This window comes from Oryza brachyantha, chromosome 2 (assembly GCF_000231095.2).
Source record: "Oryza brachyantha chromosome 2, ObraRS2, whole genome shotgun sequence".
NCBI classification, from domain to species: domain Eukaryota; kingdom Viridiplantae; phylum Streptophyta; class Magnoliopsida; order Poales; family Poaceae; genus Oryza; species Oryza brachyantha.
The window spans coordinates 26821416-26842711 of record NC_023164.2 but is presented as its reverse complement, the minus strand read 5'-3'; the positions used below and the strand labels follow the sequence as shown (position 1 = coordinate 26842711).

At 39.2% G+C, this 21296-nt stretch overlaps 2 protein-coding genes across 5 annotated transcripts; both read left to right on the top strand.

The window, feature by feature from the left end:
* The first annotated feature begins 6630 nt into the window (after window positions 1-6630).
* On the top strand, window positions 6631-11862 carry LOC102722185 (OVARIAN TUMOR DOMAIN-containing deubiquitinating enzyme 9-like). Of its 4 annotated transcripts, none has more exons than XR_001549711.2 (12): window positions 6631-7252; window positions 8308-8473; window positions 8565-8651; window positions 8733-8863; window positions 9660-9733; window positions 9947-10001; window positions 10290-10364; window positions 10442-10515; window positions 10610-10658; window positions 10789-10873; window positions 10980-11097; window positions 11199-11289. XR_001549711.2 is itself a non-coding variant. In XM_006648064.3 (12 exons), the coding sequence occupies exons 2-12, from the start codon at window positions 8338-8340 to the stop codon at window positions 11276-11278; spliced, it is 903 nt and encodes a 300-aa protein (XP_006648127.1). In that variant the 5' UTR covers window positions 6631-7252; window positions 8308-8337; the 3' UTR covers window positions 11279-11862. The 4 variants fall into 4 exon arrangements, 2 of the variants coding, with proteins under 2 accessions (XP_006648127.1, XP_015689572.1); XM_006648064.3 differs by having other exon boundaries at window positions 10980-11036; window positions 11199-11862; XM_015834086.2 differs by having other exon boundaries at window positions 8303-8473; window positions 10980-11036; window positions 11199-11862.
* A 4271-nt stretch (window positions 11863-16133) lies between these two features.
* On the top strand, window positions 16134-20904 carry LOC102721900 (P-loop NTPase domain-containing protein LPA1). The gene is made up of 8 exons (XM_006648063.3): window positions 16134-16521; window positions 16606-16758; window positions 17895-18184; window positions 18332-18413; window positions 18672-19094; window positions 19200-19937; window positions 20168-20275; window positions 20433-20904. Exons 1-8 carry the CDS (start codon window positions 16453-16455, stop codon window positions 20697-20699), a joined length of 2130 nt encoding a protein of 709 aa, XP_006648126.2. The 5' UTR covers window positions 16134-16452; the 3' UTR covers window positions 20700-20904.
* Window positions 20905-21296: the final 392 nt, after the last annotated feature.

Sequence of the window (21296 nt, the reverse complement as noted above, 5' to 3'; positions counted from 1 at the left end):
GGGGATTGCTGGGGATGATGATTCAGATTGAGGCAAGATTGTGACCTGAATGATGGATTGCCGCCGGCCAATCGAAAGAATGAGCTTATCTCAAGCTCGATCTCAGAATGATCTGATGGTGTCGACTGCCTATGGCCGGCGCTGCATGCCAGCCAGCCATTCTTTTTTATTAAGACAAGACTCGGCTGCGCAGATTGAAAGAGACTTCTTCTTCCAGATGGGAAAACTAAGAGGGTGTTTAGTTGATGAAATGAAAATTTTTGCACGTCACATTAAACGTTTGATCGGATGTCGGAAGAGGTTTTCGGACACGAATAAAAAAAGGAATTTCACAGCTGGCGTGGAAACCGCGAGACGAATCTTTTGAGCCTAATTAATCCGTCATTAGCGCAGGTGGGTTACTGTAGCACTTATGGCTAATCATGTACTAATTAGGCTCAAAAGATTTGTCTCATAATTTCTCACATAGCTGTGTAATTAGTTTTTTAATTTATCTATATTTAATACTCTATTTAGGTGTCCAAAAATTTGATATGATGTTTTTGGGCGAAAATTTTGGGAACTAAACGGGGCCTAAATATGCAAATTTCACATCTGCAATTCAGAAGCTAAATACTGTAGTACTACTACAAGTCAATTTGATTTGTCGATCGAAACAGGCTGCATGATCGTTTCCTATCCAAGATGGTCCAATTGATGCTGAAGATTCTGTGCAGAGCATCCTGGCGTGGTGATTGCAAATTTCTCTGAAAACTTTCTGCTGCTGCCGGTGGTGGTCACCCTGTGGCTGCTGTTCCCAGGTAAGAAAGCACTGTGAGTGACTGGAAGCCAAGGAATTCTTCAGACTTTCCATTCCATGAAACGTCATCTTCTGAACTTTTTTTGTGATATGATATGATATAGCTGGAGCAGAATTTTGGCAGATTTTAGGTGGTGGGCATGCATTGTTGGGCACCTTTCAATTTTGACAAAATCCCAATACGTCTCGGTTCGCGTGCCGAACCGAAAGTATCTGTTAATTGCTACTCTCCTCCTTGGCTAGCAAAGCAAGAATTCAGGCTTGTATCCCACGTTGAGATGCAGAGAAAAGGAGAGGGTTTTCTTCAATACTATCATCTTCAGAGATACCTCACATGGTGTGTGGCTATCAGTCTAGTATCAAACTTGAGATGGTGTCACCCCTTGTTACAGCAGCCAAGATACCATCTTTTCAGCCTAATTTGACAGTGCAGCAGCACCTACTACTGCTTTCTTGTGGCAACAAAGTACTCAGCTGTACTATACTGCCTAGCAAAATTATTCTTCTGCTGTGTTTGGTTTTCAGGGAAGCAAACACATGCATGTTTCTGACCTAGAAATTCTCTGCCAAGGCACATGGTTTGCCTTGTCCTCTTCACACCCATCCATTGCTTGGTATTGCCAGTTGCAGCTGATGGCGAAGTCTGCCTGCATTGTCAAGCAAAGCCCATCTCCTCCCATCTGCGTATTTTGTGCTGCTACTTGTACTAGTCACTGTTATAGCTAGCTGGATTCAGAATCTCCTGTGATTTATACAGCTTGAGAACCCAACCAAGAAAAAAAAAACAGAAATTTCTCCCAGCAAACTAGAATTAACTTACTGTCACTTGCATGGATAGTTTACTGAAATTGTTTCATCGCTTGAAAATCAGGCGGCTGCAGGTTCTTTTTTTTTTCTGAAGGGAAGGAGGGTAAAGTTTCCCAACTCTGAATTTTCCAGCCTGTTCCTATCTGAAGATCGTGGCGCCATCGCCTATCACAGCCAAGGGTGTAACAACATTCATGCACCTTTCAGTTTTACCTTTCGGTTTTATCATACATACTTGGTCTCTTTTTCCCGCGTAAAAAGATAAAACCGTCCCAGCATCACTAGTTTTGTTATGTTCTGAAAAGTTCCTTTTTTCACATTGTAAACCCAGTCGTCATGTTGGTTGTTTCTTTCTCGTATATACTTTTACCCTTCCCTTTCTGAACCTAAGCTTTCAGGTGAATTGACATCAACGACAATGAAGAATTATTATTATTTTTATTATTATTGCAGCCGCTATAATTATACATTCCGGGCTCATTTGGAACACAGGAATTTCAAAGACGCGAGAATAGGAAAAACATAAGAACAGTATGTCACGCAATTCATATTCCCATACGATTCCCAAACATAGGAATTTTAAACTTTGGTCATTTGGATGGCTTGTAGGAAACAAAACAAAAGAATTTTAGTGGAAGTTTTTTTTTTTGAAATAGAGTGTTAGAGAGAGAAAGTGAGAGAGTGCACAGTACTTCTCAAAGAAAATAAAAACATGAGATAGGAGCTCATGTTTATTTTCCTTTGGAATTAGGGCATAAAGCGAATTCATAAGAATTTTTTCAACCATATTCCTTTGTTCCAAAGGAGATAATAGGAAAAAATAATCTGTCGATTAAAATCCTTCGAAATTTCTTTGAAATTTCTTCGATTCAAAGGAGCCATTATTATTGGAGAAAATCTACCCATACTGTTTGGTTTTGTGGGGGAAGATAATGGTTGTGCGCTTTGATCAACATGGGATGAGCGGACAGATGACTCTGCTTTAAATAACAGAAATGATCATCTTGCTGGGGTCACTGAATCTATCTACCATTCTGAATGTCCAGCTTTTGGAAGTGCCTAATTGCACCAGCATCTCATCAAGCAATCCAAACAGGACTGATTTTTGTTGGATCCAAGTCATCGTGATTATGATCTCTGAGACTCTTTGTGGGGCCTAAATAATTGATTTCCCCCCCCCCCCCCCCTCACTAATCAATTCCTCCATTTGTTTTCCCTATCACCAACAGTGAAAAGTATTACAAAGCTTGAGCTGGACTCCCCTATTATCTCCAGCCAAGATTTCTGCATATTAATTAGTGACCATGAAAGAGAACATCAAAAAGGTGTAGCTGAAGCAACAAATACATAGTAGCACCTGGGAAAAAACCACTCACCACACCTTTCAAAAAGAAAAACCTACACATCTTTCTATCTCAGTTAGGTGTTGAAATGAACATTGATAAGGTCTTGAAATAATCTACATATTGATAACGACGCGAAGATATACTTATGTTAGACATGATACTGGTTTTAATTCAGAGACATATGTTGGGTTCTTTTCCCCGATTGTTCTCAGATTTTTCATCAGCTATTGTGCGCACGCTTTTGAACCCTAAACGGTTCATCTTTTATATAAAAAAGTGTCTACATAAAAGTTTATCATATAATATTTATAAAAAAAGTTTCTATATAGTAGCTAATTTTGTATGTTCACTCTCATCTGAAAACTTAGTGATGCTTATGAACTTATCATTGCTCCCTCTCTATTATGCACAGTGCGCTCTATGTGTGTAGTATTCCTCTCATTTCATATTATAAGACTTTTTAATCTTGTATAGATTTATGTGTGCGTTAATAAATCTAGACACACACATATATATATATATATTGATGAATTTAGTCAAACTAAAAAAAATTTATAGTATGGAAACGGAGGGGTAGTACGCATGCATATATTTTTCGGTTATAACCACAAAAATAAAAAAAGAAAAGAATTGAACGAAACTTCGGTATGATGACTCTATTTAAAAACATCCATAGAGCAATAAATATGTTTTACATATGTATATGTGTTTTTAAATTCGTAGCATCAATGGGAATCTAACGAGAAAACAGAAAAAAAGAAATAGATAAGAAAATATATAAACGAAAATAGAAAGAGAGAAGATAATTGACCACCTTGATGTTGGAGGACAAGGATATTGGGAGCCCAGAAAAGCTCTCTCCAGACCATCCGACGTGTGGGGCCCACCCCCTACCACCCTCGACTGATTAGTTCTGACAGCCGTCAGTAGCGTTGAGGATTCCCCTCGGGACGCGAGCCTCCTCCCTCCTCACCGCTCGCGTACGCTGACGTCAACACACACTGCTCACGTGGGGCCCACCACCCCGCTGACGCGATTCCACTGGTCGACGGACTCCACCTCACCCGCTCCCCTCGCTCCGAACTCCAGTCAAAAATAAAATATTTATTGTTTCGAATAAATTAAACTTCCAGATGATAAATATTAGCCCTCTATGTAATATAAAATTGCTTGATAGAATTTTAACAATTAACAAAATTCTATATTAAGTGAAAAATACTTTTGGCACTCTATGTGGTTATTTTTTTAAATAAATAAATTAATTATATTAGAAATAAATGGAATGAATGAGATTCTGTCAGCATAAAATTATTTATATTATGGTATTTTAAATATTAGGAATGTTTATATCTTGGAATCGAGGGAATACTTTTTATACTACTAGTACCAGAGTACCCCATTAGTTTTATTTTGCTTTTTAGATGATAATGATTTTACTTTGCTTTACTGCATCAAATGGAAAATGATTCATCACCCAGTCCGTACAGTGCTTTTCCTAATGTACCACCACTTAATTACTCGTCTTAGCTTCATAGTCAACAGCAGTGTCCTTCTATATGTATAAAGTGCAAATTATTGTTTAGTCGTTTTAGCTTATCTGATACTGTTCGGTCATTTCAGATCATCTTGCCAAACCCAAGACTACATGAGTTTGGATCGGGTTAAAACCTAAGCATTTTTCTTTATTAAAATTGATCCGAATCATGCACTGCAAAAAAAGATCACTTCAGAAAAAGAAAGTCTCAAAATGCTTAGGGGTGATTGTCTCGCTTTTTAAGTGTCATATTTGTAAATAAAAAATAATTTATGGTGATTTAAAAGTCAAAGTCTGGAAAATCAAATACGATTAAAACCCCCCAAAATTAACTCTAAATTCAAGGTTAAAAAATAAATTTTGGCTTTTAAGTATAAGCATAAGTGAAAAGATGTCTTTTTAGTCATGCCTATCACATGCTATTGTAGTTATAGGTCTTATGTTTGCCATACAACTCGAGGAAAACCACGTGGTTATGGAGAAAGGTGTGTCATCTACGGTTATCTAATTTGAATCATCCTACTCCGTCGGTCTACGGTCTACTAAGGAATTTTTTTCTATGAATTTAGATAAAAACTTATTTCTTCCATTACATTACTTGTTTTCACGATAAAATACGTTTTAATCTTATCTAAATTCATAAAAATGCTAATAAATTTAGATGAATGTTTAAAACATGTGCATTGACCGAGATAAATATAAACATGATCAGAAATTCTTGCCGTATAGAATAGTGAGTATTATAATTAATAGTTAAAAAAACTTTTATACTTAGAAATAAAGAGAGTAACATTAACTCTATCCTTAGGGCATTCCCAACCCATAACACTAGATATAGTTTCCATAAACTCCCAATCATCAAGAAACTAGTATTAGACACTGCTCTTCCAATACAAACACCACTATTCCATACTTCAATTTAATGCTGCTTATCTCACATGATATCTTGGATGTTGTGTAGAAAACATGTCTCATGTAAAACATGGTTTCATTCTCTTTCCTCATTTATTCACTTGCCACATCATTTTTCATTCTAGATGGCAACTTATTTAATGCTATGGACACCATACTAGTCATTGGGTTGAAAATATCACCTGAACTTTATACAAATTGACAAAATATAGAAAAAGTATAACATAGAAAAACGAAACTACCAGTACCCTTTCCTTTGATGAACGGGCCTATTAAATAGCAGTTCGTCTTTCGTAATAACCACCGGTCTTTGTTATCAGTACGGGTGTTCTCAACGGACATTTTTTCTCTCACTAAATTCAAACAAATGGTCAACAATATGTCATAACAAAGAAAACCTTTTGTATTAATCAAAGAAACGTCGTCCTGCCGCCACAGGAGGAGAAGCTCATCTTGTTCACTCCAACCAAACGCACAAAATAACAAAAAAAAGCGAGGTTGTATCCACGAAAGAAACACACACCATGACTAGGAATGACAATTTTGTTCCCGACTCCGAATATCAGTGGGTACCTGATCTAATAAATATGGGTACGGGTTTTTAAAATTTTGTTCGAAAGCATGTTCAGCCGCGATCCAAAAATCTAGTAGTGGTAGCTGAGTTTTATATTTTATTCTATGGGTAACCTATATTGATTCAATATTAATATTGTAAAGTTTGATTTTGACCTATTTCTCATACCTATTTTTTTATTGATCCAACAGAACATATATTGCTCTTTTATAACATTAATAATAATTTTATAATTTATCGATTATGTTGCTCTTTATTTAGTTATCAAGATATTGATCATATGAAGCATATTGATTATTCATTAGGTATATCCGTGCCCGAGGGTATCGATATAAACGTTGAGTTGAATATGAATTAAATTGGACAGATGATATTAAGTTTACTTTTTAGTTTTTAATACCCGACTCTTCGTCTATTTAAGATTATTTTGCGATTAATATTTTTATTGTTAAAATCATGAATAATATTTTATACATGACTATTTCCTTAAGCTTTATTTTTCAAATAAGATGAATGATCGAATGATAAAAACATTGGACTAAAAATCGTAAAATAAAATTAGGCGTACCCAATTAACCCGTTGCCATCCGCGACACATTGACACCACGCCGCGCTATAAACACAAGCAGCGTGCCAGCACAAAAAAGAAAAGAAAAGAAAACTGAGAAAAAAAACATTTTTTTTTGCCGTCTCATCATCTTCTTCTCCCTCTCGCCGCCTCGTCGTACTTGCTGCGCGCATTCAATCCCCCTCCCACAAGTTCTGCGGCCCTGCTGCAGCCGCTGCTGCTCTCTGCCTCTCTCGGTCGCGGCTCGCCGTCGCTGGTTCGGCTTCAAAGCCGCCTCCTTCCTTCTCTCGTCGCGTCGATTCATGCGGCCGGGCTGCGTCGATTCATCATCCGCCGCCGCTGCCAACGGTGTGCCGTCGCTGCTCTGCGTTGTCGTCGTCCACCAACGCCGCTGCTCCTCCGCCGTGACAAGCCGGCGGCATCGCCGGCGCCGGGCGAGGCGGTGAGCTTCCCCGCTGCGTGGTCTCGTGCGGCCGCAGTGGATCTGCCGCGGCGACGTTTTCCGCTCCGTTTTCGTCAGCCTTCGATCCCCATCTCCTACCGGTGCGCTTTCGGCGGTGATTGGGAGTGATCAGGATCGTATTCAGCGCCGTTGTCGGGGAATCGCAAGGTTCGCTGTCTCTGCCGAGCCGAGAAGATCCAATTTCTGAGTGCAGAATCCCCTCCCGAGCGCGAGGAATTCGTCGTCGGAGAGGAACAGGTGGAGCACGCGGTTAGTCCTTTTTTTTCTCTCTCTCTCTCTCTCTTCCTGAATGTTCCTCATTCTGTTTACAGTTTACCGTCGTAGCTTTGTTGATCGATGCGGTTGCAGGAGCAAAACCGTGATTTTTGATATGTTCGTCTACTGATTTTATCATCTCGTTTGATTATTCCCTTTTGTTTATGGGCGAGTTATAGATTGGATTATCGCGCTGTATGAAATTTTGTAAACCATGAACTGGCAATGGTGCAACAAAAAGGGTTACTTTTTTTGTGTGTGTTTTCCCCTTTTCTTTATAGGAAATGATTAGGTCCATGAACCGAAAGGAAGAAAGCTGCAATCTTGCATGTTAAGGTTGCTGAAATTTGGTTCATGATCGTTGAAGCTACACTTTAGGTCAAAACCGTGTGTTTGTTTGTTTGTCTTTCTGTCTTCGATTGGGAAAGCTTGTTGTATTATAATAATTTCGCAACTTTCTGCGTCATTGGTTCTCCTTGAGACAATAGCTGTGCAGAAAAAGCAATCTACCTAGATACAGGTATAGTTATTTTAATTAATACTAGCTTAATTGTTGAGACGTATCAAAAGGTTAAACATGCATATCAGATGCCGTTAAGAAGCAGTAAGCTATTTTAAGTTTGCTAAGAAAAGTATTGGATCGGATTGGACTGGATTGTTACATCGTTGCATCCTTTTAGTTTGTTAACATGTGGTGGGGATAATGACATTGGACCTTTCAGTCAGTGTGCAGCAAACGAAAAGGTTTTGTTCTTGCATATTAGTATTAGGTTGCTGATTTGGTTGCTTAGAGTGATAACAGGACGTGCTAGAGTATCTAATAATACAACGGTGGTCCCTTGAGAACTGTGTAATGATTCGTTAGCTGTCTGCAATCTGCCATTCTTATCATCACACATTTAATGTGATGATGAAATGGTACATTTCTGTTGAGTTTCCCCAGAGATCAACTTTTGATTAAGCTGGGAAAAGATAGGTGTACATCAGCCTTTCTTTTATCTGCTGTTCATGCCCTAACACTTAAATCGTTAATCTTCTTGCTAGGGCAGTGTTTTGACAGAGAACTTGATTTTCAACGGATGAACATGTGTGAGAAAGATCAAAATTTCCACTGGGGTTATGACCTTTTCCGTGACCCTTTTGCTCCTCTCGGGTACTATGGACCTCCTAACGGTTACGGCGATGGCAACTATTGTGACCTCCATTATGCTAGAGGTAGTTTTGTGGAACGTCATGCATGTATTTACAGAAATCTATGAAGAAAATTGAGATAATATTCCTCATGTATATGATCTTGATTCTGCAGATGCATCACATCCAGATGAGACACATTTACATTCTTCTGCACTCACATATGATTTGTACAACCCATCAGTAGGCATCTACCATCCTGGTAGTGCAAATATCCATAATTTTACGTTAAAAGTATTTTTTTTCCCATTTGTTCCCCCCTAATGCTTTTGTTATGTTGCAGGAAATGCTGGTCAACATGACCATGATGTCTATATAGAGCCAACTAATTCCAATTCATGCCCAGAGAGTGACGACTGTTTCCCGATGGATGAAGAAGTTGGGAAGAGGTTTTACCCTATGGTCCCAGTTCCGGTGAGTGTACTGATCCTTTGAAGCCAGGTTAATAAGTAGTTATGTTTAGCTCGTTTGCATATTATTATGGATCTGCTTCATGAACTACCAGAAGATAGGAAGTTTTGCTTCCAAGGAAGCTAGGAAGGACCTAACGTTTGTTGCATTCACCAAATGAAACATTGGGCACAAGGTTAATTATTAAGTTAGCTACTAAGCACTGTCCATAGTAGCTAAGATATTGACAAAAATCATGCTTTTCACTGTATCGCTAATATCTCATTGAGAAAGAGTATAGCTTTATATCTTTGTCAATTGGACCACTACCTTTAAATGCCTTTGGACTTAAATAAGGATGTGACAGCAAATGCTTCCACAAGTCTTTAGATACATTGAAAGAACACTTAAATTTGAATATTCTTTGGTTTGTGTTAGTCAAAGTTTTATGGATAGAGGTTTGCTTTTAATCTCTGTATACAGAATTCGTAGTGCCATTGTAGGCGGCATATGTTATTGGCTGCTCATGCTGTCTGTGAAGGAAACAGAAATGCATGAAGTGCATAGTATTAGCACAATTTCAGGGCACAACGGTTATCTACAGTTTTGCACTTCTCAAATAAACTAAACCCATGCTAGTTATTGCTTTTAAAATAGTACAACCCAACAGTGTTACACTGTTGCACAGCAGTAGAGCTGCTGTCTTTTTCTTTTCTAATAATTGTTCTGAAATCATATGGAAATGAACCTACTGTGAATTAGTTTGGCATCTCCTCTACATTCTCACATTTGGTTAAAGATTTGTTTCTACCTTATCCAGCATGTTCCTAAAATTAATGGAGAGATCCCTTCAGTCGATGAAGCTACCATGGACCATGAAAGGCTGACAGAAAGGTTGACTTAGTTTCAGTTTAAGTGATTTACTTCTTTTGTGTTATATATGCAAATCCCACACCTTATCAGACCCTCTTTATGTCACAAATGCCTCTGAGAGAAGTGTACTTTTGTGATGGACCTCATAACAATGCAATTTTTTCTTAACATTTTTTTACTGTATGTGTTGTATCTATGTTGAGTTTTTAAATTTTTATATGTGTAAACTTGTAGGTTGAAGTTGTACGAACTAGTTGAGCACAAGGTGAAAGGAGATGGCAACTGTCAGGTTAGTACCAACTACCAACCTCACCATGATGCTTGGCTCCTTTCCCTATCCAACCTTATTTTCACCCCCTAAAAGTAGACTGCATATTTCCTTTCTTTTCCTCTTTGCTTTGGAACTTGGTCATCTCATCGTGTTATAATGAAATTTTAGCATTAATGTGTCAGTAGTTGGGCTGGTCTATTGGGCCTGAACCCTGAAAATAGTATATAGTTCCATAACTGCTGTTAAACATGGGTTATGAAAGACAAGAAACCAATTAATGCTTATTGTGTTTCCTCAATCGCCCAGTTCCGTGCGCTATCAGATCAACTGTACCAAAGTCCAGATCACCATGAGTTTGTGAGGCAGCAGATTATTAGCCAGGTAAGTATCTGTATTAGTCTTTGCTCCAGAATCCCCAGTTCCATCATTTCTTGTTTCTGATAAACAATTCCTTCCAGCTTAAAGGTAACCGTGATGCGTACGATGGATACGTGCCCATGGCATACGATGATTACTTGGAGAAAGTATCACGGTATGCTCAACATCACTTCAATCATTTGTTATTAATACAAACCAAGTGCATGCGAATGCTTGCCTAACAGGCGTTTTAGTGCATAAACTAACAGAAATGGTGAATGGGGTGACCATGTGACTCTACAGGCTGCTGCTGACAAGGTGTTTATACAAAAGTCTCTCTCCCTGCTGTCTCACTCATGGCATAACAAATCAGAGCTGACAAGAACTTCAATTTTTTTTAAAAAGCAAATTTCAAGCCATTCTAATGTAACTCTACAATCTGCTGCAGTATGGAGTGAAGATTTTCGTGATGACATCGTTCAAGGATACGTGCTACATTGAGATCCAACCTAAGGTTCAGAAGTCCAACAAAGGTAGTTATTCTATGCACATGCCAGGTGATCATGGTGGATTGATAGATGATGACAGCTTTGGCTTGATCTGATCATCTTCCCCCATTGACTGGGTGATCGATTGCAGTGGTGCTGTTGAGCTTCTGGGCGGAGGTTCACTACAACTCCATATATCCGCAGAACGGTGAGTAGGCCTGCCTGCCATTGGCATACGTGCAAATGCGTGTCCGGTCTTCGTCGCCAGCGTATGCAACCACCATTACACCAAGCTGCTGCTGTCTTGTTTGCCTCAAGAACCAATCTGAAGCTGCTGCTTCTGCTTCCTTTTTTTTCTTTTTGTCATCAGATGCGCCGAGGTCACAGACAACGAGGAAGAGGAGATGGTGGCCGTTCTCGCACAACCATCACCACCACCACCACCATTGATGGGTAGGCTGCAGAGCTTTTCTTCCTTGATCAGGATGACCCGGAGGGAGAAGCGCTCTTCTGGGGAGGGTTCATCGTCTTCTTGGTCTGATGATGGTAATCATCCTCATCATCTGATAGTAGGAGGAGGACATTGTGATGATTATGGAGATGATATAGATTCATGGAATCCATGGAAGGAATAATATTGTCCGGTCCGGTCCCAGTATATAGCTGCTGATGAGCTGCATCAATTATCGCCTGTATTATTTCCTCAAATTTTGCCGGAATGAGCTACAAAAAATTATTCATTCGGAACGAATGCCACCGTATAATCCAATAATGATAATGATAAATCGATATACGTACTACAGTTTGTGCTTGGAGCATCATCATCAAGTGACATGAGATGACACTGTATATATATCAAAAGGAAAGGCATTGTCAGGCAGGCAGATGCGAAGTGGAGGCCCACTTGTTTTCTGTTGGGCCCAAAGTCCATTTGGCATCCCTGTGTTTCTGAACATGTGTTGCTCTCTGTATGTAGCAGCAGAGTAGAGCAAAGTCTTGGATAATGAAAACTTTAGGAGGCATAGTTTAGTTTCCAAAAAGTTTTTTTCCTTGAAAACATATCGGATCTTTGGACACTTAAACGGTGCATTAAACATAGACGAAAAAAAACTAGTTGTACAGTGAAGGGGAAAATCGTGAGACGAATCTTTTGAACATAATAAGTCTAAGATTAGTTATAAGTGCTATAATTACCTGCATATGTTAATGATGGATTAATTAGGTTTAAAAGATTTGTCTCACGGTTTTCAGGCGGGCTATGAAATTCGTTTCATTCATATCCGAAAACATTTTCGAACATCTGATGTGACATAAAAAATCTTCTTTTCCAATCAAACATCTGACGTGACATAAAAAAATCTTCTTTTCGCGAACTAAACGTACCGTCTTTGTGATAGGGAGAGTATACATACAGTTTCTGTTATCTGATTGGCCTGAGCTGAGTCTTTTTGACAGATCTGAAAGGTCCGCTGTTGTGTTGAGAGCAGCAGGCCAGGTCGGCAGGATCTGGAGTAGTAATTGAGTTCAGCGTCGAACTGCATGGTCAAGGGCTACTGTACGTACTACTACCATCCAATCACAGATGAACAGCATATCTATGGTTTCTGTAACCCTACTACTGATAGTTGATCGCTGAAGCTGAATGGATGGATGAACGTGTGAGGCAGGCAGTTTGAATGTTGAAATGGTCAGTCAGTTCTTGAGGCACCGACGCCACCGTCGCCGCTCTCGTAGACTGACCAATACTGCTGCGTACTCCTACATGATTCGTTCATGGTTCACTTTTTATCTCTATCTCTGCTCGTTTCTTGATCAGCTCTCTGGTTTTTATGGATTCAGGCCTGACTTTTTTTTTTTTGGCAGCAACCACGAATCCACGATTATAGTGCGTTCATGATATGCCTTAACTATTCTTTTCTTTGCCTTGGTTTGTTTATTAATCTAGTGCGTGTGATCATCGATATATTTACAAACAAAAAATAATTTATAAATAAAATTTTTATATATGTGTTCTTAGAGATAAAACAATAATAAGCTACCATGAAAAAACCTAAAAAATCAACTTCAAATTTAATGTTAAAAATTTAATTTTTAGCTTATATTTATAAGCAGAAGCGAAAAGATAAATATGCTTGTTTTCTTGGCTTTTACTATCTATTTTGATTTTCAAGAAAAGGAGAGAAAGAAGGTAGAGAAGAGTGATTCTTGCTAAGAGAAGCATTAAACAGGACAGGAAGAATCCTGCTCATCTCCATATATGAATGGACGATGCTGCTGCTCTAGCGTAGTAGCGTAGCAGTCGAGCCTGACCTGAAGAACAAGACGGAGAATGTCAAAAGAAATGGCGCCAACCGGACACGTGTAAAAAAACACAAAATCTTCCTTCTCTACGATCAATGGCTCCATTAATCTCCCTTTTTATTTAATTACTCCTGAAACGAAGAATAGCATTCTTATTCTCACAGCAGATCAGAGCAGAGCAGAAATAAAAGGACAATTCATCCATCTTATGAGGAGGAGGAGTAATACTGATCGTTGCTTGCTCGATCACTCGCTTAATCTAATCTAATACAATACTATATGCTTCGTTAATTTTGCCGGATCGATCAGGTGGTCTGGGAATCTGACAGCACGCAATTTCCGTGCTGCCAAATATTCCGTATACACATTAGCTAGCTACTACCAAAAAAGCAGCTTGATTTCAGGTACGATTTCATTTCATTTCATAAGAAAGAAAAAGAAATAGAGACTTGGATTCTTCATCCACTGTCTACTGCTGCGTGCCAACCTCTTAATTTGATCTCAATAATCTTTTCAGCTACTACTAAATTAGCTTCCTTTGCGTATCCATTTTTCTTCTTCTTATCTGATATATTCTGAAGAAAGGTGGTGATGTTTTTCATGGCGAGCGAGGAAGAAGGAGAGGAGAGGTGGTGGGGCCCACCCAACGCGGCGCGCCGCGGCGACCGTTGATCGCCTTTTTTTTTTCCTCTTTTGGCGCGCCATGGACGCGGTCTGCACTTTCCTTGTTTCAGAGTCCTAAAGAAATGTGAAATGTGTATGGCCTGCTGTTTGAGAAGCTTCTTTTAGAGTATTTTTTCTATTTTAAATGATTCACAGCTTCTGAAAATATGTAGTTATATATTCAAAAAATGAACTAAAAATCTAGAAGCGGGAGAAACTGGGTTTATGGGTTTTTCCAGATTCTCAGAAGCTGCCAGTGCTTCTTAGAATCTAAAGCTCCCAAACAGTCCCTTAAACTCTAATTGCCACTGTTTAGCTCCGTTTTTAGTTTCAATTTTGCGCGAAAAGGTTTTGCGTGGGTAAATCTGAAATAAGAAAAAGTGTGAACGGTGTACAGTAGCAAACTTATTGTTTCATTGAAATTAAGTATAAACAAAAAGACTTATAAATAATTAAAAATAATTTATAGATAAAACTTTTATATACATGTTCTTAACGATATATAAGAAAATACTATAAAATAAAATACATAAAAAATAACCCCCTAAATCAAACGCCAAATCTAATACCCGAATTTTGATTTATAAGTACAAGTGAACTTAGATTTTAAACGTATTCGGCCATGGATAGAGGTTGAACTACTGAGCAGTTGACCGAGATGTTGAATTTGAATAGATGTATTCTTTATTTTATTTCATTGTTTATAGAGATGTCAATTTTTCAATGACCAAAATGGCTCTCCATCAACGTGCTAACTGGAATACTAGTGCTGGCAACGCAAAATTGATTATCCATCATCATTATTAATGCGTGTGCTAACAGGAGCAGCAGACTCCGTTGAGATAGATGAGGTTAGAAGGATCATCTACAAAATTCTATGTGAGCTATTTTATATTATAAATAAATAATTTAACTGCTACAAAATTAATAAAAAAATTCTTGTAAGGAAGATCAGACTGCATAAATTTAAGTTTGAAAAACGTATTCGTAAAAATATTTGAAATCCATCGTACAAAACGAACTGGTCCTTGGGGCACTAACAAACAATTAAGGGTAGTGGTAGAAACCGTAGCAGCAATAGATCATAAACAACCAAAAGATTTTTGTCTTGACCACATCGCTTGAGTGTTCGTCACGTTGTTGCAGCTGCTGCTCAACCGGTTCAATCCATCCAGAGACTTTTTACTTAGTACTTAATTAAATACTCTTGTTTGTGCCATTGGAGCAATCAAGAACAAGGAGCAGGGCCAGATGTCCTACAAACTAATTAAGAGCAGAGAGAGCAAATGGAGACACTGACCAACTGTTAGCATTGCTGTTTAATATTAACTACAACTAAGAAGAATGAATAGACGAGGCTAATTAAGCTGAAGACTTTCTTGGATTCCCTTGTAGAAAAAGGAAAGAAAAAGAATAAAAAGCCTTCGCCAAAACAGCTACCAGGAAAGCTGAAGAACCATGGAAGATGATGGTCAATTCCTTGCACCGGCAGGCTGGCTGCGCGTAGAATATGTTGACAATGTAAAAATGTCGTACTGCGTAACATGGTGCATTTACATTGTCAACAAAACAAGCAAGTATATTGTTGACCGGATACTTTTACTAAATGTAAATCCTACGTATATACGCTTATCTTTTCGTTTTTTTATATTTATAAGTCAAAATTTAAATTTTTAATCTTAAATGTAGAGATGATGTTGGAGTTTTTATACCGAAGTTTATTTTTCAGTATTGAATTTCTTAGATCTCTAGTAATATGCATATGAAATTTTTATTAATAATTATTTTTTATTTACAAATATGTCGTTTGGCTTTTATCGTATATTCTAGTCTACACTTCCTCAAATTTATGCATGTTTTGTCCCAAAATAGCTTTATTTTTCACATATCCAAAACATATTAATACAAAGCCAAAAAAATAAAATACTATTTACTTTATCAAATATTTCTTATTTTACTTTTGTGATAAACTTCAATATAATGATTGCTAATTTTAGAACAAATAAGAGAGAAATAATCTTATTGTACAATGGAGGAAGTAAAATACAAATATATTCTTTCAATGTTACAAAACTAGAAATGTGTGTGTGTATATATAAAATTTGCGCTAATGATACAACTTTTATACATCTCCGGATATAATTTATGCTAATAATGTGATTTGTGTATATTTCGATACAACTTACATATACATCTAACGGGTAGAAACATGACTTCACGTATCCACACATCTAATTAAGAAGGAAAAGCATTTGGGGCTTGAAGCAAAGAATCCGAACAAGGAAGGGAGCCAAAAAGAAACACAGACACTATAAAAGGAGAAGAGAAGAGAGGTAGAAGAGGAATTAAAGTACAGGAGACAACACGAACTCCACTAGATTAATTAGCCCCTAAAAATAGGAGAAAACCCGGGACAAAAACAACAAATCCAAAAGGCAAATTGCAAACACCAACAATTAGCAGGCCAAAGGCAACACGGAGAAGAAAGAGGAAGAGAAATAGAGAGCAAGAAAGGTGGGAGACGCCACGGCGAGGAGAGGGAGAGAGGGGAGAAGGAAGCAAACAAAGGAGGGGGAGGAGCAGCGCGGCCATGTGTATGCCATGGGCGTGCGCTGCGTGGACGTCGTGACACCTGCTGCCGCCCTCGCGCCCGCACCGCCATGCCCATGCCGCCGCAATGCGCGTCCTCAAAACCTCCTCCTCCTCTTCCTCATGCTGCCGCCCACGAGGTTGGTTTGGTTTTGATCCGGGCTGAGGGAGACCGGCGGGTTGTTTGATTCTGGCCGTGGCTGTGCCGTCTTTGGTGGTTGCAGGTAGGGGACGACATGGCGGAGGCGCCGGCGCCGCCCAAGCTTCTCTACATTGCCGTCTCCGACGCCGCCGGCCGCCGGGCGTTCCGGTACACGCGCCCCGTGCTGCAGGGCACCCTGCAACTCATGGGATGCAAGGCGCGCCATGCCTTCAAGGTCGGTCGGTCTCTCAGTCTTCCTCTCGCCTGTTTGCTTTCCTTGTCGACTTGATCCCAACAATGGAGGGCGAGCTTAATTTCTGCCTTTTTGTGGTAATCTTGGCCCGAGCTATGCGGCAAGATGTCGCCTTTGATCCATCCGGTGGCGATCTGATAGGCTTAGGCTCGCGTGGTTCTTTCTTCCGCTTCGATTAAACACAAAATTTTGCCGATTCTCGTATTCAACGATGCGTATGTTGTGCACGTGTGGTGATGCGATAGATCCTTGCAAGGGAAGTTTGCTTCTTTCTATGAATTGCATGTTCTTGGTTCAAATTATAGGATTGCATGCCTAGTATAGTACCTGGATGTTGTGCGGTTTTTTGATGGATGATCTTGTCATAGAAAGGTGACAACTTTTAGTGATTGATGTGCAGATTTGTTCTTAGCTCAAACCAAACTCCCTCAAGTCAGGCCTTTTTACACACGATGTGGATTCGATTAAAGAAAAAAACTCTCACATCATTTTCATTATCTTTTTTTTTTTTTGCGTGAGGGCGTTCTTTGCAGGGAAAACCGGAACCTATGTCAAATTCAAGCACCAAACGCTTCACTTGGTTCCGATTCGGCGTATTTTTTATGTCCAAAACCCAACATATCTTTCAAGATATGTTCTTCTTGCAAACTGAGTTTGTCTTTTCGGCAATATACTTGTTTGTGAGTCATTGTCAGATATATACACTGCCATGCAACTGTTGCCTCTTTGTTATGGCTTATGAGAATTACTGTACCTTTCTTGGTATTATTATGTTGTATTGACAAAGACAACACCATGCTGTATGATGTAGACCTCTTTGCGTTACTTGATCTTTTTGCTTTGGGCCTGTAGTTTGATGGGTTGCCATTCTATAAGGTATCTAGCAATTGACTTGAGTTGGTCATGGGTTCCCACTCGGTATGCTTTGTTTTCCTCTGACTCGGTCATGGCTGTTTGACATCTTTTCTTTCCTGAGGGTACAATTAGGCTAGCTGCAAAAGAAACTAATTGCTGATGCCTACTTCTGTAGAGAAGACTGCATAAAGTGTCTTTTTTTATTTCTCTCTTGATTTGTGAATATAACAAGTTTTTTTCATCTTCCTTTTTGCCATAATCAGATTAGCAAGAGAGTATTCAATGTGATGAGGAGTGAATTCTTGGATGTGTCAAAATCAGATAGTGTAGATAAAGAAGAAAATGCCCCGTCCCATGCAATTGTAAAAGATGTTGACACGCTGAGGCCCAAAATTTTGGAAGCAACTATTAGTAGCATACCCTTTGAGTTATACAAAACCCGAACAACCGTTGTTGTTTCAAGGGACAAGTTCCTAACTGTTGTATGTGATGCCCTCTCTTCATACAAGTACGTGGGGCCAAACCAGAAGGCTGACTTGCTTCTTGCTTGCAGGTAACATGCTTTTTCCTTGTTTCTACGTTTTTAAATTCACATGATTTACAACCAGAAATGAGTTGCCAATCATCAGTTCATCACGGCCACTGGAAAGCTACCTGAATGTATTGAATAATGATGGTTTGTGCAACCATCCATTTTCAGAATTAAGGAGAAAAAGGAATCAGTGACAATACTCTTATGTGGGACAAGTGGATGCGGCAAGTCCACGTTATCGTCTTTGTTGGTATGTTTATCAGCTATGCATGCGAGCCATACATATCTGTATGAGTGATTGCTCTACTCTATAAGCAACATAATAGTTTGTTAAATGTTCAAGCATTTCATGAAAAACATATATAGATAAAGATCCATTTAAAAGAATCAAAATCCTGTATAGATTCATCAATTTACCTCATTGCTTTCGGAAGATGTATCATAAATCAAACAGTGAATGGCGTTGGGTCTTGATTAATGCTTGATATGGTCGGTCTGTTTTTCCCAGGGTAGTCGACTGGGTATCACGACAGTTATTTCTACTGATTCCATACGCCATATGATGAGAGGCTTTACAGATGAAAAGCAGAATCCTCTTCTTTATGCGTCAACATATCATGCAGGCGAATGCTTAGACCCTGTTGCAGTTGCTCAGGCAAAGGCAAAACGGAAGGCAAAGAAGCTCGACATTGTTTCTCATCCTAATACCAATGAAGGCAGAGACGGCAACACTTCAGATGATAAAACTCATCATGGATCCTCTGAATTGCCTCCTAGAACGGAGTTAATCGGCAGCAAGCAAATGGCAATAGAAGGGTTCAAGGCGCAAAGTGAGATGGTAATAGACAGCCTGGACAGATTAATTACTTCCTGGGAGGAGCAGAAAGAGTCTGTAATTGTTGAGGGAGTTCATTTAAGCCTCAATTTTGTGGTGTGTATTAGTTAATATTTTTGCACCAATTAGTTATACTGTCTGTTAAACTCCAGACAACTGATATTAACCTTTTCTCCCTTTTTTTTTTTCATTTTTTAACAGATGGGGCTAATGAAGAAACACCCTTCCATAATACCATTTATGGTATACATTGCAAATGAGGAGAAGCACATGGAGCGATTTGCTGTTCGTGCAAAGTACATGACACTAGACCCAGCAAAGAACAGATATATCAAATACATCCGGAATATCAGAGCAATCCAGGACTACCTTTGTAACCGTGCAGACAAGCGTCTGGTGCCCAAGATTAACAATACTAATGTTGACCAGAGTGTGGCAGCCATACATGCCACAGTTTTCAGCTGCCTTCGCAGGCGAGAAGCTGGGGAGCAGTTGTATGACCTCAACACAAACACTGTAGCTGTAGTGAACGAGGAATACAGGAATCAGCGTGCCGCTAACTCTTTGGGTTCCAAGGGAATGTTTCAGTTGATACAAAGGCAGGGCTCTTCAAGAAATTTGATGGCTCTCCTTAATACTGACGGTAGTGTCACCAAAGCTTGGCATGTGGATAAAAGCAATGGAAATGGATATCTCGATGGTACTACAAGCAGTGACAAATCAACAAAAAATTCCATGTTTGATACATTTGGGAAGGCAGAGCCCGTCAATCTCCAGTTCGGATCTTTTGGGATCAGTGCATGGATGAGTGACACAGGTGGCACCAGCCATACAGGAAGTGTAGACGACTTGAGGGCTGATGGCATAGAGACAGGTGGTAGATATTATTATTCCTCATGCTGCAGTTCGCCAAAGGTGTCAGATTGCCCTTCCAAAGAGGTATATGCATTTGAGCATGATAGGAGAAACGTGCTGCCATTACAGAACAAGGATCTATGCAATCCTTCCCTTTTTTATGTTTCTTCTTTTGCATTTGATATTCCAGCGTATAGTGCAAATTTTAGACGAGCTAACATGAGCATGCTCGTCTATATATGCATGAATGTTTTATATTAATTATCCATGGTAGAGCATATAAATTCAACCTAACAAAGAACCTGACTTTTCAGCTTATGGAGGATGATTATTCAGTTTTTGGTAGCGAAGAAGATGCTGATGATCCTCCTGATGCTGGAACTGACGAGGACCTAACTGATGAAGAAAGAGATGTTCATGAGGTAATTCAGCAATTTTCTTTCGAGTTGTGAAAAGAAATACCTGTAGGCATTGCAGCTGGTAATTGTTACCGTGCTTTCACTTCAAAACTCTTGGCTGTGATCCCAGCTCTAGAAAAGAATATGTATGCTAAATGTGTCTGCACCAATAAATCTGCAGATAGAAGCAGGCTCTGTTGATGAACACTCCACCAAGTCGGATGAGGAATACGACGATCTAGCAATGCAGGATGTTATGGAGAATGGTTACTGGTCCGACGACGAGCAGGCTGCAAGCAGCAGCAAGAACTCACCGGACCAGGAGAAAATCCATGGAGCAGCTGATGGTGGTGGTGTTGATGATGATGATGGCAGGTACCACCACAATCTGGCTTTCTTCCTGAAGATGTCCAATGAAGTAGCCGCCAAAGAACTGCCGTGTGCATAGTGCCTCCACCGGTCAAGCAACTGTTCTTGATGTGTTGTGTCCTGATGTGCTCTGCAATCGAGGATCTGTGGTGCCTGTCTGAGAGCACATAGATCCCTTAGAATCTGTGTAACCCAAGAACTCTCAAAGATGAAATAATAAAAGGTGAATAATAGTATGATACAAAGTTGAAAATTGCATCCGGAAGTGAACCACCAGCAAGTTTTGCCAGTAATTCCACCTGTTTTCACCCTTGAATCTAAGACATCCCATAGAAGTTCTTCTGGAAAATCGATTTTGGACATCCCTAAAAGTTGGCTTTTTGGACGGAGAGCGGAATTATATAAAGACAGTCAAAGTTCGACAACATGAGTCAACCCTGTTGCACTGAAAATCCAGCAATTCAGCAACCATCATTATTATATAGAAAACGTATTCCCTCAATTTTATATCATAAAACTTTATGGTTTTAAATCAGATTTATTTATGTCCTAATAAATCTAGATACGTAAATAAATCTATGTAAACCCAAAAGTTTTATAATACGAAACATTAGTAAATAAAAATGGGCGAACTGAGACTGAACACATACTTCCGTATTTTCAGAGCTGAGTACAG